Below are 23,346 nucleotides of genomic sequence, written 5' to 3' on the forward strand. Positions count from 1 at the left end.
GGAACAGAGACGCGGCGTCATAGATTTGTTCATAAGTTTTCCGGTGTTGCCGCTGAAGAGAGACGCGGCGTCAGAATAAAAGAAGCTTTCCGGTGTTGCCGCTAACGCCAAAAAAAGTAGCGACCATTATTCCTCATTTCTCGCTCCTCTGTGCGACTGAAAACAAAAGATTTCTTCCCCTGTTCTTCTCTCTTTCCCTTTAGATACTCCTTTTTTCATTCTGAATTTTGAACTCTAGCCGCTGCCGCAGCGTTCGTTTAACGAACGGGGCTATTAGTGTATGAGTCTTGCCGCGAGGAATTTGGAGGAAATCATGTCCGGCATAGCCAAGACATACGTCTTTTCATGTACGAATGTAATAGACGTCTACTCGGATTCACATAAAAATGAATGTAAGTTTTTCTTTTGGTAAATAAGATGACTGTAAATTAATTAAAAGTTTAGGTTTAGAGTTTCTACAATCCAAAAAACGTATGCTTTATCTGAAAAAGTAAGTTAGTACTCTGATCTGAGTTAGATTTTAGTGAATATTCATATTTCATAGTAGTTATCTAGGAAGTGAAATAATTCGTCAAAGTTTTTATGAAAGATTTCCATTAATATTATTCATGTATTATATTCCTTCCGTTTCAAAATGATACACGTTTTAGTTTTTTACACAGATTAATAAAATATATTAATTTCAATATTAAATGCATAATTTTCTGTGGTTATCTATTTCTTACTATAATTTTAAACCAATAAAATTCAAAAAATGTGATTAATTTTCTTGAAGTTTACAATTAATCATTATTAGTTGATAAAAAGTACACTGGAAATACAAAAAATATATCATTTGAAATAATTTTTTTTGTAGAATATGTATCTTTTTTAAAACAGAGAGAGTGTACATAACACTAGGAGCTATACAAATTTCATGTAACGTTTATCTAATTTTTACCGCATTTTAGAATTATGTCAGGAATCTTTGATCAGTACCGGTCCTGGGTAAAGCCAGATGAAACATTTGCTTAAGGTCTCCAATTTTTTTGAAAAAAATTACATAAACATAAGCCTCCAAGATCTCCAAAAATTTTTTAAAATTTTTTTCAGTAATCTTTACAAAAATTGCCTAAATCCTCTAAAATCTGAGGACCGACCCTGTCTTTAACAACTAATCAAACGATAGTTTATTCAGCTTATGACACACCAATTATTTGCAAAGAGTTAACTTTTTCACACTTATAGTAAAAAAAGTGAAATGTAATATCTAAATAGAGTTTGGACAAGAAAAAGTCTAGTTAATAAATTAGAGACCAGATCGTGTAACCATGCCGTTAGGAGACACGACACGACACAACGTGGGAATAAAGCAAAAAAACAACAGAACGAAGGGACGAAAATTAAATGCTCGGCAGAGGACGGCACCGTCCCGATAACATTCACAACCGTAAGCCTCCCATGACCGGCGTTTACCGGTGACCAGTGTTTTTCTCCTTTTTAGTAAAATTGCCTTTATTTAATATTCTTGCCCGCGTAAATGAAAAGGACATTTATTATAATAATTTAAAAAAAAACAAATGGAAAACCTCCTAAATCCAAGCTGTTTTCCAGATAAACCCAAACTCCACAAAAGTTATATTCACACCTCTCTTTTCTCTTCTCATCTCAAATCACAACAAACTATTACAAAATACAAAACATTTCATCAAATCAACCAAGAAAGCTAAAGAAAAGTTATCCTTTCTCTTCCTCATAAAGTCTCAGAAGATTGACAATGATGATGATATTTCTATAAAGTATATCTCTTATATATTCTATCTTTTCTATTACATGGAGAAGAAGATTAAAGAGGATCATCATCAAGAACAACAAAAAAAGGAGCCCAACAGTACCAAGAACACAGAGACAACAACATCATCATCAACACACATGATGAATCTTATTACAACATCAGATCATCATCAGATGGAGCTAGCTGGGAACAACATGAATCTCTCTAGCATCTTCGATATTCCAATATCTTCACCTTTTGCTTATTCTTATTTCGAAGATCACTCCTCTAATAACCCCAACTCTTTCCTTGACTTGCTCCGACAAGACCAACATCAGTTTGCTTCCTCCTCTAACTCATCTTCTTTTTCATTCAATGCCTTTCCTCTCCAAAACAACACCAACCACATTTTTACGGATTTACCCTTGTCTCAACCTGTAACAACAAAGGATGAGTCCTCAGAAGTTGTGAGCACAACACCGACATCTCCAAACGCAACCTCATTCTCCTCTTCATCTAACGAAGCTGATAATGATAATATAAATAAAGAGGTTACTGTTAAAGACCAAGAAGATGGAGATCAACATGGGCCAAAGGGTACTAAGCCACAGTAAGTAAATAATTAACCTTCCTTTTTATAGACTAATTGATTTATATATGTTTGGATTTTATTAATATTTGTGTGAACTATCTTGTTTTGAAGGTTGAAGGCGAAGAAGAAGCAACAAAAGAAGGCAAGAGAGGCTAGGTTTGCGTTTCTGACGAAGAGTGATATTGATAATCTTGACGATGGTTATAGGTGGAGAAAGTACGGCCAGAAAGCTGTCAAAAACAGTCCTTATCCCAGGTAAAATCTATTACTCTGTATATAAGTGAATACATATATATTACAGCCCTAGCTAGATCCATGTAGATCATGGTCATTTTGCATGCATCTGTGTTTACATATACTTTATATACTTCCCTAGATCCAGTTTTTCTTATTCATAAGGATCATCTACACCATCTACATGTTATTTTTTGGTTTCATATCACATTTTCGAGATGTTGTATTACATACATGTTCATTCAACCTATCGTATAAATAATAACACACTATATATGTATGTATATGGGCATGTGCATGTAGAGTAGCCCTATATTCAGTGTATATGCCGAGTCTATATGCATTTCACATGACTCTAACTCATATTATATACATGTCCACTATGATATATAATATAGAAGACTATATGTACCTAATACGCGTGTTTGTAGGGTCCAAAATGTTTGAATTTTCGTTTCCAAGAATCCCATATATTAAAAGAGAAGCATTGTAACAAAAGCATTCACACTATAATAGACACGTGGCAGCTTCACAATGATTTGATAATAAATATACTAACGCGTTCACACTATATTCATAAATGTGTTCACACTATGTATTTTGTGTGTTTTTAATATAAAACTCACATAATAGTTCCAATAAAACTCTGGATTTTTCGGTTCAAATAAAAATAGATAACGAATCAAAAACCAAACTATATATATATTATTTTTATTGTTTACGGATAAAGTTGAGCAAAATATTCATAAATTTTGATTTGATTCGTTATCCGTTTTGATTTGAACCAAAAAATCTGGATATCCACAATTCTACGAAACAAATCAAATACTAAAATACAATATCCAAAAAAGAAGCAAATCACAAATACCAATATTTTTAGGAACATATATCTAACTCGATCTGTTATATGTATATATATACATATATGTAAAGAATTATATATATATATATATATACATTATATATATTATACTTTATATCAGTTTTACAATATTTTTTTTGAATTAAATTTATTATATTAGGTACTAGAATTTAAAAATTTAAATAATGTTTTATTTTTGTAATAAATTGTTATTATTAAATTTTTCAATTATTTTTAAAATTTTATTTTATTTACGGATCAAATCAGATATTCTTTAAAATTCTAAAACATTTCGGATATCCGAGTCACCGAATATCTAGGTGGCTAAAGATCGAATCGACATGAATGCTTCCAAATACCCAGATATTCGATCTGTGTACACCCCTACTTTAAGATACAATTTTATTTTATTTATATGAAAACGTTGACTAATGTCAAGGCTTTTTTATTTTAAATTAATTTTAATTTTATCTTTCATGTATTATTTTGGACAAAAATGTTATTTAATATTAATTAACTATATTTTTATATATATTTGTCAACTATTTTTATATACTTTTTACATACACATACATGTGCACCTTGATGTGAGCATATTGTAACTAAGTAGAAGTATCTAATTTTTTTGAAAGTTGATTTTTTTTTTAATGCTTCTTTCACTACCGACTAAATTGTAGTGAAATGATTTGTCTTAATAATTTTTTTTTTAAACTATTTATCTGTTTAGAAACTATAATATGAAACTATTGGTTCGACATGACAACTGTTTAAAATTCATAACATGAAAATAAATAAATAATATTAATTTTTGGTTTTACCGGAAAAAACCAAAAAATCAAACATTTTAACCGAATAAACTAAAATAAATATTAATTTAAAATAATAATTATATTTTAGAACATTAAACATCAAAAAAAAACTTAAAACCGAACCAATATCCAGATTAAACAGATTTAATATCTTTTTATTAAAAAATAACAAAACTAATAATCACATCCCGCGCAAGGCGCGAGTTATTATCTAGTATATTTTATTTTGTTCCATTACATGAGGTTTCTATGTTTTGTTTCTTCCCTTGATTTATGTTGCTTGTGTCGGAAGATTTCTATCTCAACTTGTCCCAAAACTTCATCTCAGATCTCGAGATCTTCTGTCCTTCATATCTTCCTTATTCGTTTTCCAAAATTTTAAAGTACATAAGAAAATATTGACAACAGTTTCAAAAAAAAAAAAAAAATATTGACTACTTTTGGTTTGTAAATTTATTATCATTTAATATAAGTTATTTTATTGTGCAGAAGTTATTACCGCTGCACCACAGTGGGTTGTGGAGTGAAGAAGAGAGTGGAGAGATCCTCCGATGATCCTTCCATCGTCATGACAACTTACGAAGGTCAACATACTCATCCTTTCCCCATGACGCCACGTGGACACATCGGAATGCTTACGTCACCAATCCTCGACCATGGTGCAACCACCGCGTCATCATCATCGTCATTCTCTATCCCTCAGCCACGCTACTTGCTATCTCAGCATCATCAACCTTACAACATCATGTACAACAATAACTCTCTAAGCATGATCAATAGAAGCTCCTCCTCTGATGGCAGTTTCGTAAATCCAGGGTCATCATCATTCCATGGATTTGGTTGTGATATGTCACAAGCTTCGACGTCAACTACTGCTGCCATTAGAGATCATGGATTACTTCAAGATATTCTTACTTCGAAGATCAGATCGGATACTATTAACACTCGAACCAATGAAGAGGACAATAAATGCACAACTATTTTCCCCGGGGTACTTTTTTTTTCTGGCCGGGACCGGTTGATTTATGAGGAGTTTTTGACCGGTTTAGATAATTAAGCCGATATTGCTAGCTGGTTTTTGGATGTTTTTCAAAACCTACCCATATTTTCAAGTCAAATCCAAAACCAACCTTTTTTTTTTCCATACTATTTATCAATAAAATTTCCATATCATCCTTATGTTTTTGAATTATTCACAAAATTGCCATTTTTATTTATTTTTTTATTAATTTCGAAATTAACAAAAAACCAAATACACCCTAACCATTTCTTCTTATTTACAAAAATGCCATCATCATCAATTTTTTCAACCACCATGAACCACCATTTTTGAGCTCTAAAGCTCTATAATTCAATTTTCAACCACTTTTTTTCTCATTCTAACCCAAAAAACTTCATTTTCTCTCATCTCCTCTACATTTCGATCTAAAAAACTCTCATAACTATCATTTTCATAATCACAAACTTCATATTTTCGAGTTTCTTCATTAGTGAATCGTTAAAGATGCTTCTTTTTACTCATATTTGGAGTTTGGACGGTTGAAAAGGTTGGAAACGAGCTTTACACATGAAAAAGGTAACTATTTACATGGTTTTCGTTCTTTTTCAGATATGTGTCGCGACGGTAGACTGTTTTGTATGTCTACGCCTCCGTGGAGACTTACGATACAGTCTATTTGTCAACGCACGGGTTAGTTTTGCAATTGACCAGACAATTTTTTTTCTAATGCAGACTTCCCCAGTAGTCTCCGTCTTTACCTTTGACAACAAAAATAAAATTTTCGGTAGACTTACTAAGACGTCTACCTAAAAGAGGTTAGTTTTTCATTTGACCGAACTTTTGACTTTTCAAAATAGACTTCAACGGAAGTCTACAAAATGTAGACTGCCAACGAAGTCTATAAAAGGTCAGTTTTGCATTTGACCAAAACTTTGACTTCGTGGAATAGGTTAGTTTTGTGTTTGACCAAAAAGTTTAAAAAGCAATCAAAAATTTATTAAATTGTAGACTTCATATGCAGTCTTCTTATCTTAAAAAAAAATGTAGACTGCGTATAAAGTCTACTTTTTTATTTTGGTCAAATGCAAAACCAACCCGTCGGATATGAGAGTAGACTTCACAAGAAGTCTACACACCCGTAGACGTTCATTTCAATCTACTGATTTGAAGTCAAACTTGGTCAATTGCAAAACTAACCTCTTTCAAAAAAATTCAAACATGTAGACTGCATTTGAAGTCTAGTTCTGAAAGTCAAATCTTGGATGAATTCTGGTCAATTGCAAAAAGTAATATTTTTAAATTGTAGACTGAAATGAAAGTCTACATGTACAAAATCACAACTTTTATTCAACTATAGAAAGCAACCTGTAAAATGGTCAATTGCAAAAACCAACCCAAAGAGTAGACCTATTTGACAGTCTACGTCTGTAAACTGAAAAGAACGTCTACATCTTCAGAGACTGAATATTAAGTCTGCATAGAAAAATCTATAAAAATGTGGATTTGTGTATTATTCATTAAATTTTTTCTTGTTTTTTTGTTTGACAGTGTGTGTTAGTTAATCCTAATGGGTTTGAGTGATTTTGAAAAGATTTTTTTATAATTATGAAGGTATAATTCATTTAATTTGACAATGTTGTTAGCTAATAATTGTAGACGTATTTGTAAGTCTTCGTTTATAGTTTTGCTAATAAGGCTGAATTTGTTTCAAAGCTGAAGTCGGTGACTGTGGAATATAAATTTACATTCTCAGCATATAAGACAAAACGAAAACTTTGTATGTGGCTAAGTGTATTCAAGGATGTGGTTGGAAACTTAGAGCGAGTGTGAGGCATGGGCCAAAGACATTTTGGGTGACAAAATATTCGAAAAGGATGAAGAATCGGAAAGGTTGAAGAATGTTCCTTGTGCATGATGGCTGTACACATGGTAAACTTCTTGAAATGACACAAGAAGATTATGATCTGGACAACAAAATTGAGAAGATGGTGCTAACCTATTCCTTACCAAACATCATTTAAAACAAATGACTCTGAATAGGAAAATACTCCTCTTATGCATGTCATGAATAATCGACAAGTACAGAACTTGATCGAGTTATCTAAGACACACTTTGTACGCCTTTGTGTATCAAACCTGCGCCAAATACACTAAATTTTTTTGGATTGACTATATTTTAGATAATAAGTGTAGACGTTTTTGTAAATCTACAAATGTAGACTGCAGTTGAAGTCTACATCGTAAATTCTATTAAAAGTGTATTTGTCTATTATTCATCATATTTTTTCATGATTTAATTATTTTACAGTGTATGTTAGTAAAATTTTAATGGTCTTGGATGAATTTCACAATTTAATGTGTTATAATTATACACTTGATACTTATTGCAAATTGTTTTGATTAGTGTTATTCTTGAAAATTTTTGGGAAAATTTTGTATAGATTTTCTTCTTCTCACATGTGTGTTAGTTTTTACTTGTTTGGTTGGTTAGATCTTGTGAAAAAATTGATATCTAACAAAAAATTAATAATATCATACAAGTGAAAACAACTAAAAATGAATACAATGTTTATTGATTATGCATTAAAAAATTATTTAAAAATTAATATTTTATTATGAAAGTTATTACAGAGCAATATATTAGAAAATATTCTTGAGTATGTTTGATTTTTCATAATCTTGATGCTTCAAATAAAGTCTTGGAAAAAGTACCTGCAAAATAAGATAGAGTTATGAGAAAAACATAAGATAAAAAATGAAATCATATTTTAGTAGACTTTTTATTAAGTCTACGTAAAGTTATTGTTTAGTAGACTTTAGTTGAAGTCTACACTAATGGGAAATTTTCATATCTAAAAGTGTGCATTTCGAAAATTTGAAAATACTTTGTTCTCGAAAATATTTCAAAAATGGTTTTTTGTCATCCTTGTAACAAAGCAAAAAGATAATGTATGAATCTATAAATTTAGTTCATTATAAACACAAAATATCTTATAATGAATATATGGAAAGCTTACATTTTTGGGAAGATGATTTGAAAACATTGAAAGAGAATACCTGCAAAATAAAATAAAATTATGAAAAATAAGATAAAAATTAAAATCATATTTGAGTAAACTTCTAATGAAATATGCTCAAAAGTCAAGGCTAGTAGACTTCGTTTGAAGTCTACCAGCCGTAAGTTTTAAGTAGATTTCAAATGAAGTCTACTCTATAAAAAAAATAGATCTGAAAAATTTAATACATTAAAAATATGAAATAAGTTTAAATCTAAAAATCTTTTAAAAATATGATTTAGTAGACAAAATAGTTATACAAAGACATATTAATATGAATTTTAATATGTAACTTTATTTGAATATAAATACTAGAACACATATTTTAAATCTATAGATGTAAACCTTACATTTCTAGGAGGAGAAGAGAACAACTATGGAAGAAAATACCTGCAAAATAAGATAAAATTATTAAAAAACATAGAAAAAATTAAAGTCATATTTTTGTAGACTTCCAATGAAGTATGCTTAAACTTTGTGGTTTAGTAAACTTCATATGAAGTCTGCAAGCTTTAGTAAACTTCTTTAGAAGTCTACACTGTCTGATAATTTTCAGATCTGAAAAAATCTATATATTTTGAAATGTGAAAATAATTTTAAATCTGAAAATAATTTACATAATAGAATTTATAAGGTAAACTAGTAGCAAATTAATGTAGAGAGCTTGATCTATAAATTTATTTGAATATAAACATGTAAATACATATTTAAAATCTATTAATCTAAAACTTACATTTTTAGAGGAGATGATGAAATCGATGAGTGATAATACCTACCAAAAAAAGATAATATTGTGAGAAATAAACATAAAAATACACATTTAAAATCTATAGATCTAAAACTTACATTTTTTAAAGGAGAAGATGAAAACCATGAATCATAATATCTAAAATGACAAGATAATATTGTGAGAAAGACTTGAGAAAATTTTAGAGAGAAAGAAGATAATGAGAGAGATTTCGAAACAATTGAGAGAATTTTAGAGAGAAGAGAGAAAGTTTTAGAGAGAAGGGAGAGAGTTTTAAAAACTTGTGCAGCCACTTTAGAGAGAGATATTGTATAAATTTTGTTTATATAGGGAGACAAAAATGTAACTAGGTTAAAATTTACGATACTGTAGACTTCGTTTGAAGTCTACTAAAATTAAAATTTTGGAGTAGATCTTACTATAACATAGTAGACCTTTTTGGAAGTCTACTATAATAATTTAGTTATTGTTATTTATTCTTTATTATTTTAGTAATTTTAATATATGATTTATTAAATTTATTTCTTTATTTTTTAATAGTTATAGTATATGATTTCACTTTTTTATTCGTAAGGAACTTAACTTAGTTTAAATATAATGATTTTTTGTAAAACAAATTGAAAAATATAGACTGAAAAATACATCTTCAGATAAATAGACTTTATTGTAGGTCTACGAAACCCTAAACCACAAATCTCAAACCCTAAATGTTTTGCTTGATAATCAAAAAGTCTCATTTATACAAAATATAAACTACTAAACATTAATATGCAGATTTAAGTTAATAAAACAAAAAAAAAAAATCTAAAATCTAACCCTATGAAATCAACTACTAAAAGACATAACATGTTAGAACCTTTTGTTTCTAAACTATGAACATAGTCTAACACATGATAACCAAATTAGTATATATTCTTCAAAATTGTTCGATTATATGAAATTTTAATTTATTTACTTCATATTATCCATTATATTGATGATTAGTTAAAAATATCACAATAATTATTTTTATAAATTTTCAAAATTAAATTATTAGATCAAATTAGAGTGTAGACTACAAAACAAGTCTATAAAGTAGACTTCGTAGGAAGTCTATATATATGTAGACTTCTTTTATTACATGTAGACTTCCAAAGGATATAAACGTAAAATACATTTCTGTTTTTTGTTTGGTCATAAGGGTTAAATAGTACTTTCATTACTCCTTTAGGTTGGTTTTGCATTTGACTGAAAGTGGGGTACACTTTTACATTTGACTTGAATATTTGGGTTAGTTTTAGCAAATGTCCCCTGGTTTTTTAATGTGTTTTTTCATCAATATTTAGCATCGTTTTCTTTTTCGGAATCACTATTAACAAATAAACGATGCTAACTAGGAAGTAGGAACAGAGGTTTGTAGCATATGTGATATAGATGTAACTTCATTTTTGTTTGAGCATTAATAAAGTGTTTTCTCCCAGGAGTATGATACTCACTCTGTTTTTAAATGTAGGTAGTTTTAGCAAAAAGAGTTTGTTTCACAATATAAGTAGTTTACATATTTCAATGCACCTTTTTCATTTATTGGATATTGTGTGACCAATAAAATAATATTAAGCTTTTTATAATTGGTTGAATTAATTGATTAAATGATATATTTTTTTAGATAACAACTTTCTAAATATTTGTGCTTTTAAGTAAAACTACTTATAATTAAAAACAGAGGGAGTAGTATATATGCATACCGCGCATGCATTTGGAGTTTTGTTAAATTATATGCAGACTTTTTATATCATTTAATTTGCAATGCTGCTATCAACTAGGCCGGCTCTCATTTTACAATTTATTCAAACCTTACTAAATTCATTCATAATCATGCATTCTTGTAGTTAAATGCATAACATATATACATTCATTCAATATTAACTTCAGTTAGTTCCAAGACGTAAAACTAATTAGTGGACATACAGTTATTATATGACCTGGTGTACTAGATTGTCATTGGCTAGATTATATATAAAACTAGTACATAATTGAATGTATATATGTTAATTTTCAAGTTTCATAACTACTATACTATCCCTTCATACTTATTCACACCCATGCACACGCACCATTTATTCAAAACTAAAAGCATGATTATCCCCACCTCGAGAGTTATTAAGAGGTGAGATTCACAAAAAACTTAAGAGTTTGGTTTCTAAATTTCTTTTCTAAGAGTTTGGTTCTTGCACTATTTGTGGGTTCCACTGACACACGTGGCGGTCCACGATTTTTAGTTTTTAATTTTTTTTTTTTTTTTTCAATAATTTTTTTTTAAATTAGACAAAAAAAAATTAATTGGGTTTTTAGGGTCAAAGATGCTCTGACATCTATAATTTCAAAATGGGTCTTTACCAAAAAATGTTTTTTCAATAACGGTGACAAATAGCTTAAATAATTAATCTTTAATTTGGCTTTAAACTCAAAGTCTCTTTTAGAGTTTTCTTCGCTGCAACTTTTATGGTAGTCGTCAATCATCACATATAACATTCAAAAAGACTTTTAGGATTAATAAATAAGCACGCAGTTTGTCATATGCGTACTTGACCCACCATTGTTTTTAGATATGGGCATTTATATGGACCATATTTTAACATAAACAACATCATTAATTTATTTCTCTTTTCTCTGACCAAATATAAACTGTAGTATTATATAGCATAAGTTTTGATAAATATCTACTAACAAATTACAATATAAGAAATACAATTGAATTGTTATGGTACGGAATTATAGTAATGTCATATTTTAATATATCCGTTTTATGTAAGTCAGCTTTTGACATTAATTAACAAACACAAACCTAAACCCACACACACACCGGTGTATATATATGTCAATCATAAAGCTGATGCATGGAGCTATATATGCGTGCAAATATGCTTTAGGTCTTTTTCAGGAAGCCGATAGCTACGCAAGTGATGTATGGCTGATATTAAATATAAAAGCAAATGCAAAAAGCATAGAGTTAGTAATGTCCATAATGGACTGTCTTTTAATCACTAAAACAAATAGAAACAAGAGGAGTTCTAACAGGCTACTCTCAACAACTCTACTCCATCACCAACTAAGTATCAAAACAAAGCATGCTTTTTATATTATGGAGAGTTAATATACTAATTAATGTATTTCTTTAATCACACCATCCCGTACGTAAAGTTGCACGCATGTACATGTAACATGTATATGTATATATAGGACGTATATTAGTATTACTAGGTGATAACCCGCGCTATGCGCGGAATGAGTAGATTTAAAGATATTATTAATTTGAATTAATATATATTATAAAGGTACATTGCATAGAAAAATGTAAAAATTCTAAAATAACAGTTTAGACTAAAATACCGATTTCACTAACTAATTAAACCTGATTTTTTTAAAACTTGTTTATGTTATAGTTTATTTGTCTTATAGGTAGCAAAAAAGAGTCAATAAAAGCCATAAAAGAAAACAAAAACTAATATAAAATCAACTATGAATTAAAGATAAAACAAAACATAAGCAATAGAATAATAAATCCTTCTGGAACACAATATAATAAAAAACAAATTAAAATCGAGAAAAACATCTCCGGTGAATAATGTCTTCAAAATTCCTCATTTGCAATCCTATTATGAGCATTAAAAATGTTAAAACCTTAAGGCATATTAATCACATGACGTAAGTGAATTGTAAAAAAAATGCATTACCTCATTCTGACAATATCCAACATCACTCTCCACATGGTTTTAAAGGGCTTCAAGTCGGCAACCGAGTTAAACAATGCCATGATTTTTTGATAGATTGAATGTAGTGGTATAATAGTTTTGAAAATGAGACAATTGTGAGTACATGTAGCTATGATGAACTCCTATTTATATATGCAAACATAATTAATCTACAATTAATGTCAAATTTTAATCAGTTTAAAATCAAATTTATGGTGATGGAATTAAAATACTAAATTGCTCTTATAATTTCAATCAGTTAAAAATCGTGAATAAATCATGTAGTCAATTATTATAAAATTTATGATGATTGGAACTATGATTCAAAACCATAAGAAATTATTAAAAAAATTATGATGATTGGAAATCATGTAGTAAATTCAACCAATGTAGTAAAATCGAATTATTGCGAAATTTAATTGCATTTATAGCTAGTTTCTCAGTTATTATAAAATTTATGATGATTGAAATTATTATTCAAAATCGTAAGCAATTATTATAAAATTTATGATGATTGAAAATCATGTAGTAAATTTAGTCAAAGTAGTAAAATCGAATTTAAAAAGAAATTTAATTGCATTTATAGCTATTATTGTATTTTATGCTAATATTACCATGCAATGTAAAATCGAAGAAGAAGATACCTAATTTGACAACGACTTCATGTAAAACATATTTAAAAGGGTGTGATTTACAAAACCGTAAGCAATTATTGTAGATCTATTTTCGGTCAATTATATGCATCATATCTATGCGACTTAATGTAAACATTGCTCTTTTCATTTTCATGCAATAAACTACTATATGGTCCGAGCTTATGCATTATATTAAACTAAACATATAAAATATTTTTATTTATTTTTGATTAACATTGAGGTATTTCAAATGTATGCAAAGTTTATGTCTGAATCAGAAAGTATGCATATAACTTCACATATATATATATATATATATATATATATATATATATATATATATATATATATATATATATATATATATTAGCGTTCCAAGTATATATAATTGACCAAAAATGATAGAATGCAACAATATATCGAACATGAAATATGAAATGCATTGGTATGAAGACATTTTTATAAAATATGCTATCATGGTGCATATAAAGAGTTAACGATGAGTCTTAAAATAATATACTATAATGTAATGACCAGTGGTATTTTTTTGTAATTAGTCTAGAAATATTCATAAAATGTTGACTCGGTTTCAAAAATGTTACATTATAATACGATTTGGTATTATTTAAAAGAATGTTCATAAAATGTTGCATTATAAAGTATATTAACAAACCGTAAACAAAAATGTTGAAGAATTATCGAAACCTAAAATTAATTTGATAGATGTCGAAATTTATTTGTTACCTTTTTCAATCGCGTTAATATGGTGCCTGTCATAAATTCCCGGTTTTTGTTTCAAATCGGATTGTAATGCATATGTCACAAAACCGATTGAGATCTAAATAAATCATATTGTATAATGTATATGTCCAATGGCATTTGGTTGTAATTATTCTAGGTCATAAAGGGTTATTTTAAAAAGCTAGTGAGAGTGCCTTAGGTGATGACACATAGGAAATGGCACTCATGTAATAAACACATGAGGTCAAGGTTTATTTCTATGAATGTTTCTCCTTTAATAAGAAAGAGATTTGTTTACTGCATGACGCCGGTTATGTTAGGATCTTAATTAAATGTTCACTATAAAATAAGCTGAACGAGTTTGATGGTAAATTAATTAAAATTTTACTATCATAAGAATTAGTAACTAGTATTAAATTTGAGCTAACTTTTTCAAACATTTCATCAAGTGATCGTTACGACTTTAAGAGAGAAGTAGACGTATTTTATATTGTATAAAACAGTAAATTATTTCATTTTAAGCTGAAAAAAGAGAGGGACATACGTGGAAAATGAGATGTGAAATGTTTTTTTTTTGAACTAAGCTTGAGATGTGAAATGTTGACGGTTCGTATAATAACATCATGACCAAATGTTAATTTAAATTGCACCAGGCAAACGTTAGTGTTCAGCTAATCACATGGTATAAACATGTTTTAATTTCCAATAAAGAGTTTCCTGTAAATTCACTTTTAACTCAATTCTGTAAATAATATTCTCTGTTTAAACTGAAAACTTACGGCCCGGTAATGATTAACTTGAAGGCAAAAGTTTAATACGGTGAAGTCATCAGGGTTTAAATCCCGGTTATTGGGAAACTAACATTTTAACATCGTCAGGAACAGATACCCACATGTAGTAACACATGACTAGTCTGGACACTTCCGTGGGATCAGAATATTCTGTATAATTAAAAAAGAAAACGTACGGGTCAATTGTATATGTATATTGTGTATGTAAATACATGTACGAATTTGTGGTATACAAGGAAGAAATCGAAGTGGATTTGGCTACAATCATTTAGTTATCATATAACATCATTTAGATTCTAATTATTATGTATGATTGGTTTAATGATGTTAACCAAGTTTTGGTTATTTTATATAAACATCTATCCACTAATCAAAGTCAGTGAAAATAAAGTATCATGCAATGAATCTACTTAGATGACATAGTGGTTGATTTCGTGAAATCGATGAATTGATTGATCAGTTATTTACATACATGTAGTAGAATAATGAAGTACAAAAAATCACAGATAAAATGTGTACCGTTCTATTTTATTTTCCAGCCACCAAGTCATGCTCAGTCAATCCTGTCTTGGGGGAATTTTAAATTTTACATGTGGTGGTTTCTGTTGGGCTTATTATATTACTTTTTAGATATGGGCTGCTTTGTACTCTGAGTTTGGCTCATATAGATGGGTTTGCCGCAATATAGATGTGAATCGGTTATAGTAATTACTATATATATAATATATTCGAAAGAAACTCTAATAAAGCTAATAGCTCGGTTGGTTACGTTCTCTTCTGCCGCTATCCATCTCGTCTCAGGTTCAAACCTTCCACGGTGCATAATTTTTTGCACTAAACTCTGCAAACTTGTTCCGTCACAGCTCGCCGGTAATCCTAATTCCTCTTCCTTTCTTACGCATCTCCGCGTCTCTTAGTTAGTGATCCGATAAAGTTTGAATCTTTTTCTCGAGCTCATGAGATTCTTGTGATCCACGTTTTAGGGTTTGGTTGAAATCTTGTTTCTTGACTTTGCATTGTTGCTAGCAAGAACGAAAGAGATGGACTTTGAGGACGAAGACAAACCAAAATATGTCTCTAAGACCCGCAGGTTTGCACCTGGTCGTGCCCGAAAGTCCAAACCTGAACCAACTCCAGTACATTCCTCAGAAACTGATGCTCCTTCCGAGTCTGTCAGCAAGAAGAAGACGTTGATGGAGGAAGAAGAAGAAGAAGACGTTGTTGTTCGTGAAATTGACGTGTTCTACAATCCATCTATTGGTGCCAACACTGAGGTTAGCTAGAGATTATTATTACTTTCACTATTATGATTTTGCTAATCGTTTTAAGTGTTTTGATTTCTCAATGATGTCACAGCTTTATGTTCTACAATACCCTCTAAGACCGTCTTGGCGTGCATATGAAATGGATGAACGTTGCCAAGAAGTGAGTGTTGTTCCCTTTTGTTTTGTGTTGCATTTTTTTGTGTTCTAATCATTTGTTAATTTGTATCTTTTAAGGTTAGAGTGAACCCTTCTACCTCCGAGGTGGAACTTGATTTGTCTATGGATGTTAATTCCACTAACTATGACTCAAAGTCTGCAAGTGAATTACATATGACTAAGCAGGTTCGATTCTAGTTCCAATCTTGATCATTGTCATGCAACCACGGCCGGATCTGGGCACAGCCCCATGAACTATTGACCTTTCTCCTCAAATTTTTTGGAGGAGTTCTAAATAGTAATATGCTTCCAATTTACGAAAAAATTGTTTTATTAGAGTTTTTTAAAAAATGTTTATAACTCCCGAAATCTCAGATCCGGCTCTGCATGTAACATTTATTCATTCATTCTTCTTGTATTTGGTAGACCTTGACAACAGCATGGAAACCGCCTCCTACATTGGACTATGCTGTTGGGGTTCTTTCAGGTGATACGGTACTGTCTTTCTGTTTTTTCAAAGCTTAATAACATTCATGTATAGTGTAGATTATATTTTATAATACTGGACTTGTTGTTGGTCTTGAAGTTACACTTGAATCCTGTTCATGCTGTTCCTCAGCTCCGACCGTCTATGAAGTATCTTTCATCCAAAAGAATACAAGCAGAAGCTCCTGAAGAATCTGCCAGAGCATCAAAAAAGCAGGTAGGGGTCATGATCTAACATTGTTCCTCTAGAGTTTAGCCTTTTTATTTTCTCTTTGTCAAAGATTGGACTGAGTAGTTTGGCTACTAATGCCACCATTTACATGATTCTCATTTCCTTTTATTCATGACAGAACAAGGGAGTATCCAAGGATCAGAAACCAGTACCTGAAGAAGTAAAAGACAAATGGGGTTATTTTGGTTTATTAATTGAGTTGTTGTTAGCTATGGATTTGTGAATTTAATACTTACATCTTTCTTTATTCCTTTTAGAATTGGGTTTCACTCAAGTATCATGGACTTGGATCAGAATTTCACTCTAGATACCTTACCAAAATGATGGCCAGTGAGAACTCTATAATAAACTTCAACATGAGCCGGTATATGATGTCTTCCTTTTGACTGCTAGAGATAATCTGTGTGTGTTTTCTTTATGTCTTCTTGCATGTCATTGTAGGAACGCTTATATCAACTCATTGTGCCGTGGGGAAAGCAGCAGAAACTCCAGAAGGTTTCACTTTGAGATCCCTTTCACCAGTTTTCTATATGTTTATAACCAAAGTGTATGTTCAAGTCTCTGACTCTCTCAGGTGTTTGTGCAGGTGATGCAACTCTTCAGGATGGGTTTGTTTTGAATAGATGCTGAGAGATTCATTTTTTGTTACCCATCAGGACTGTTATGATTCAGTAACATTTTGAGACAACTCTAGTGAACTTGCATTGTCCTACTTTTAGAAAGAGAAATTAAAACAATTGGACTACTCAGTCCAAAGGTTACACAATTGATGTGATCAAGAGTAATACAGACTCAAAAGCTAAACTTGTTGAAGAAGTGAAAAGCTATCAACATGAGTTCCTCCTCTTGAAACTCATTGTCATTGCCTTTGATGGTTTAGTGAGTTATTTTTTTTAAACAAGTTTGGAATTGTTAAATTAAACTGAACACTTAAGTTGAATTTATCAATCAGCTTTCTTCCGAGAGCTTTTTTTCTATGTATAAATAAAAGTTATCAAAGGCAATAGTATAATTTCCTTAAAAAAGCTACAAAATTTTCATCATGTTAATATATGAAACAACACTGGTCAGTGCTCACCATTGCTTCTTCCCCTTTTTGTTCTTCTTGCTACTACTACTAGTACTAGTGCTACTGGCACTTGGTGAAGGAGAGCTCTCGGCAGCATTATCAAACATACCAGCTTGCGCGGCGTTCTGCAACCACTCATAGAACTCTTCCTAAGTCATTGTTTCGTCCATGTTCCCATTAGGCATCCTCTGGTTTCCTCCTCTTTGCCCTGATGAACCACTTGTTCCTCGTTTTGCACCTGCCACGTTCGTGTTCACATGGAACGTTAGGAGGCTTCAGCATTCCTCTCAGAAGGTATGATGCATACCGAGGTTCTTGCCATGTTGGGGAATGAGAGAGCAGCTGAAGCTTTTAAGAAACTTCAGAACGCTTATGAGGTAATGATTTTATCAACTTGCATCCAGTTTTTCCCATCTCTGATCTCCCTTGCTGGCCCCTCTAGGTATTGCCTGATTCTATACAAAGGAAAATCATATGGAAGCTATGTTCCAGCATGGGACGCTTGCCGAATCTTCTTTGCAACAATGTCACGAGCTTTATATGCTCTTGATTTGAGAGAAACTATCAAAGGCCTGTTTCTTTCCATCCACTGATTCAATGGTATCCTCAGTTTCCTGATAGCGCAATGTTCTCAGAGGGGCTGTTGGTGCTCAAAATATCAAGCAAGCTTCTCATAAAACAGTTGATGTGTTCACGACCAAAAGGAATGTATCTAGCTTCTTCTTCTGTTACAGAACCAGGAGGTTTACTATCTCCAGCTAAGTCTGTATCTACTGCATGATCCATGTCTCTTTCAGACGTTTCACAAACTGGGATACTTGTTGTATGTATATCTTCTTGGGGATTCTGTTTCAGGACACTCTCAGTCTCACTAGCTTTCCCTTGTTCCTTTTCAGACAGAGAAGTTTTTTTACGTTGCTTGGTTTGGTTGTGATCCACTCTTCCTTTCCTAGCCATGATGACTAGTTTAAACAAGTATGTAAAGCGCAATCAACTCTAGCGTTTCCTGCCACTGGAGAAGAACTAATCCAAATCAAGTCACTGCTGCTATATTACAAACATCTAGCTAACAATGAAACTACAGTAGTATCCAAAGAACAGTCAGAAACTTTCGATTCAGGAGAATCATTGAGATCAAACCCACGAAACAGTTTAGGATTTTGGATGAGATTAAGCAAAATTAAGGAAGGGGGTACCTGAAACTTTGATTGCAAACGAGAGGCTGAGGAGGAGGAGGAGAAAGTGAATTAAATGTGGGGAGAAGTGTGCGTGTGCCCTAGAGCATCAAGGGGGTTCATAATGGATGTGACTTTGGTAAGTGATTGAAGGCAATGAAGAAAGACACGGCAAGCTTCAATTGTTTGGAGTTAGACAAGACAAGACAAAGACCGAAGCAAGAGAGATCACATGGAGGTTTCAACAGGCGGTGTCACTTGTGTTTTGTAATTTACATTATTTTTTCTAATTTAACTCGGACATGTCTTTACTCTTTACCACGGTAATTTTTTAGTTTTGGTGCTGAACTAAACGGTTTAGTCTAAACCTGATGTTCTACAAAGCGTTTTTGCTTTTTGTTTTCTTTTATGATATATTGTCAATGTTTAATTTTGATATTTTTGACATATGTTTTCATATCTTATGTAATATAGGATCGTATTTATTTAGAATATTTGAACTCTATTATGTATGAATCATGCTATTTCATATGCGATAAATATTGTTTTTATGATGAAATGATTTGGACAAGAAATTAATTATAGGCTCTAGGGATTCGTATTTTGTTAGTTAGTTCTTCTTAACTTAGGCTTAAAGGCCATAAATCTTGAGTATTGAGTAGACCCATTTGTATTAGATATACTGATAAGCGATGAACTGATGATGATGCATTAACATATCGATCAGGTTGGCAAGCTTAAATTAACCTAAGCAAACGTAATATATTTTAAATATAACTATAATTTAACATGGATATGGGTAGCGCTCCTTTTATGGTATGAAATAATGCTGCTTCACCATTGCATGCTGAAAATTTAGAATGCTAAACAAGCATCTAACTATCTATATATCTATGATATTAAAGTGAACTTGGGTTTATCATTAGTATATATAATACACTTATTACTTATACTGATTAATACACTTATTACTTATACTGATTCAAACTATATAACAATAACCACAATTAATGTGAGCATGATTGACCTCATGAAGCTTTAACTAAGCGCCAAATTTTCTATAAGAGTTTGATGATATTAAAAAAATTGTATATAAATTTATGGGCACTACATTTTTTATACTTTAGATGGCCAAATACATAGGATTGAGAATGAATGTAATGGTGCTACGACTTCTATGTTGAATACTAATATATTTAACTCGTTTACGTGAAACTGAGCCTAACTACGGAGCCATGGGTTAACAAAAGAAAAAAAGTCTAGGACAAGAAACGTATATCCTTTTGGTATATAAATTTATATATAGATGAAAAAGACCATAAATAAAAGGAGTATCCTCTATGGATTCGTATTTTGTTAGTTAGTTCTTCTTAACTTAGGCTTAAAGGCCATAAATCTTGAGTATTGAGTAGACCCATTTGTATTCTACTATTCTTACGACGATACTGATAAGTGATGAACTGATGATGATGCATTAACATATCGATCAGGTTGGCAAGCTTAAATTAACCTAAGCAAATGTAATAATATTTTAACTATAACACTAATTTAACATGGATATGGGTATCTCTCTTTTTATGGTGTGAAATAATGCTGCTTCAACCATTGCATGCTGAAAATTTAGAATGCTAAACAAGCATCTATCTCTCTATCTATAATAATAAAGTGAACTTGGGTTTATCATTAGTATATATAATACACTTAAACTGATCCAAACTATATAACAATAATCACAATTAGTGTGAGCATTTTACCAAAAAAAATTAGTGTGTGCATGGTTGACCTCATGAACCTTAATTAAGCGCCAAAATTTCTATAAGAGTTTGATGATATTATTTTTTTTTTATAAATTTATGGGCACTACATTTTTTTATACTTTAGATGGCCAAATACATAGGACTGAGAATGAATGTAATGTTGCTACGACTTCAATGTTGAATATTAATATATTTAACTCGTTTACGTGAAACTGAGCCTAACTACGGAGCCATGGGTTAACAAAAGAAAAAAAAAAAGTCTAGAACAAGAAACGTATATCCTTTTGGTATAAAAATTTATATATATATGAAAAAGACCAAAAATAAAAGGAGTATCAATTTGCAAGGAAAAAGACACGAGAGAGAGAGAGAGAGAGATCCACTTAGAAACGTATATTCCCATATCCCAAACGTGCACAACATTTAAAAACACATCTTAAGACAACTTTGAAAATCTCATTGCCTCAAAAACATTCTCAACTCTTTATCCAAGCACAAAGATACTTCGATCATATGGTGACAGAAGCTATGAAAGCCAAGGCAGAGGTCTACCATGGAGACAAAACATGCAGAGACAAATTCCGTTCCCTTTTGTCTCAAATCGGTTTACCAAACCGGCTCCTTAGTAACCAGGAGATTGAAGAATGTGGTTACGTGAAGGATACGGGTTTCGTGTGGTTAAAGCACAAGAAGAAAGACGAGAAAAAGAGGTATCAGGACTTGTTTAGATTCGATAACGTTGCGGTGTGTTTCGAAGATGAAGTCACTGCGTATTTCGAACCCAACAAGATCAAGAAACTCACTGGTGTTAAGGCCAAGGAGTTCATGGTACGGATCTCGCTCGGTGAGATTCTTGTAAACCGTTCTTCTGGTTTGATAACGTTCAAGACACATGTCGGTTTATTGTCTAAGTCGTTGCCCTTGTCCGTCTTTGAAGACGTTCAAGCTGATCATGATATCAAGGAGAAGACAAAGAAGGTTCAACAAAAATTAAACAACACCAAAATTTGTTTATATTGAAAGAAAACAGATGAAACAAGATGTATATATGTATATCTTTTCATATGTTTTTATATTTACTTAAAAATCAATTTCTTCGGTTAAACATTGTACATATACAAAACTATTCATTTAATCATTTCTACAAATTTTCAGGAAAACATATAAAATAAGATGTATATGCATGTAATTATTTTCATGTTTAGGATCAATCTCTTTTATCTATAATCTGACTAGACGGTAAATAGTCATATCCAATATAATTATTTTTAAGTTTAATTTATACGACTCAAATTGGTTTAAACTGTTACAAATCAATTAAAGTTAATCTAAATGGATTATTGCTCTACATTAGTTAATCAATCAATAATATTAATATAAATTCACAAAGACACAAACCTATCTAATTTTTTATAATGAGTCAAAATAATATTATAATTAAATCTAATATTAGATAAAAATAATTAGTGATTTGTTTATTCTTTGTCTAGGCTTCAAATAATTTTTCTATTCGTTAATTCTTTACAAAACTCCTAGTAGCCTAGCAAATTTTTAACACTGACATAAACTATTCATTTAACCGTTTATAATAAAGGATATAAAAAACCTTGAACCAATTTTCACAAACACTAAAGGATCCAAGAAAATAAACAAAAGAAGAAATGTAGAAAATGCAACATCAAACATCCCTTATATATTAATTGAGGAACATTTGAAAAGATGTAACCTCAATTTTGTATTAATTAAAAGAGGCCCCAATGCATAGGTGGCACACAATTAGGTAGTCAATTACATTCAATTAAAAAATAAGTAGGTCCACATTCGATTTTTATATGTTGTTAGATACATAAGTTGGTCAAACTATATGATATAATGATATGATATGATATTTTCTTTCCTTAAATAAAACCTACGGAATTACCATAAATGACTAATATATATATGACAATTAATGAGTTTAATAATAAAGATTTGATAACAATGTATATCTCCTCCATCATTTTTTGTTTAATTTTATATTATTAAAATAAATTAAACAATCAAATTAGCTATAAAAATAAAATTTAGATTTTTTCGTATATGTTATATTTTGAATTTTTAAAAACGACAATAAATGACTAAAACTATTAAAATTATTATGTTAAAAATTAATGATCAATGGTTTAACATTTTTATTATAAGAAGATACACATGATTTTAAAACCATATGAGTAAAAATTATCATTTAATAATAAAATAAATATATATATATATA

At 30.6% G+C, this 23,346-nt stretch overlaps 3 protein-coding genes and 1 long non-coding RNA gene across 4 annotated transcripts; 3 read left to right on the forward strand and 1 right to left on the reverse strand.

The window, feature by feature from the left end:
• Positions 1–1,488: 1,488 nt before the first annotated feature.
• LOC106367757 (probable WRKY transcription factor 48) lies at positions 1,489–5,442 on the forward strand. The gene is made up of 3 exons (XM_013807595.3): positions 1,489–2,363; positions 2,457–2,600; positions 4,740–5,442. The coding sequence occupies exons 1-3, from the start codon at positions 1,813–1,815 to the stop codon at positions 5,305–5,307; spliced, it is 1,263 nt and encodes a 420-aa protein (XP_013663049.1). The 5' UTR covers positions 1,489–1,812; the 3' UTR covers positions 5,308–5,442.
• An 8,297-nt stretch (positions 5,443–13,739) lies between these two features.
• On the forward strand, positions 13,740–17,847 carry LOC106364850 (DNA-directed RNA polymerase III subunit RPC5). The gene is made up of 9 exons (XM_022696695.2): positions 13,740–16,226; positions 16,309–16,377; positions 16,452–16,559; positions 16,800–16,868; positions 16,960–17,076; positions 17,210–17,251; positions 17,349–17,455; positions 17,533–17,586; positions 17,678–17,847. Exons 1-9 carry the CDS (start codon positions 15,993–15,995, stop codon positions 17,679–17,681), a joined length of 804 nt encoding a protein of 267 aa, XP_022552416.1. The 5' UTR covers positions 13,740–15,992; the 3' UTR covers positions 17,682–17,847.
• A 179-nt stretch (positions 17,848–18,026) lies between these two features.
• Positions 18,027–21,253, reverse strand: LOC125580719. Its single transcript, XR_007318463.1, has 2 exons — positions 19,357–21,253; positions 18,027–19,172 (listed from the first exon to the last, which is right to left on the reverse strand). It is a non-coding gene; the product is annotated as an uncharacterized LOC125580719 (long non-coding RNA).
• Positions 21,254–21,431: 178 nt separating this feature from the next.
• Positions 21,432–22,861, forward strand: BNAA02G30940D. Its single transcript, XM_013804340.3, has one exon. It carries the CDS (start codon positions 21,606–21,608, stop codon positions 22,110–22,112), a length of 507 nt encoding a protein of 168 aa, XP_013659794.1. The 5' UTR covers positions 21,432–21,605; the 3' UTR covers positions 22,113–22,861.
• The last annotated feature ends 485 nt before the right edge of the window (positions 22,862–23,346 follow it).

This window comes from Brassica napus, chromosome A2 (genome assembly GCF_020379485.1).
Source record: "Brassica napus cultivar Da-Ae chromosome A2, Da-Ae, whole genome shotgun sequence".
NCBI lineage: Eukaryota > Viridiplantae > Streptophyta > Magnoliopsida > Brassicales > Brassicaceae > Brassica > Brassica napus.

What these genes read in the sequence shown, in the direction of transcription:
- LOC106367757 (XM_013807595.3), top strand. Translation starts at nt 1,813, where the DNA reads ATGGAGAAGAAGATTAAAGAGGATCATCATCAAGAACAACAAAAAAAG. An exon ending in CCAAAGGGTACTAAGCCACA is followed by an intron (nt 2,364 to 2,456) that starts GTAAGTAAATAA and finishes CTTGTTTTGAAG; the next exon opens with GTTGAAGGCGAAGAAGAAGC. An exon ending in AAAAACAGTCCTTATCCCAG is followed by an intron (nt 2,601 to 4,739) that starts GTAAAATCTATT and finishes TTTATTGTGCAG; the next exon opens with AAGTTATTACCGCTGCACCA.
- LOC106364850 (XM_022696695.2), top strand. Translation starts at nt 15,993, where the DNA reads ATGGACTTTGAGGACGAAGACAAACCAAAATATGTCTCTAAGACCCGC. An exon ending in TGGATGAACGTTGCCAAGAA is followed by an intron (nt 16,378 to 16,451) that starts GTGAGTGTTGTT and finishes GTATCTTTTAAG; the next exon opens with GTTAGAGTGAACCCTTCTAC. An exon ending in CCAGAGCATCAAAAAAGCAG is followed by an intron (nt 17,077 to 17,209) that starts GTAGGGGTCATG and finishes TATTCATGACAG; the next exon opens with AACAAGGGAGTATCCAAGGA.
- BNAA02G30940D (XM_013804340.3), top strand. Translation starts at nt 21,606, where the DNA reads ATGGTGACAGAAGCTATGAAAGCCAAGGCAGAGGTCTACCATGGAGAC.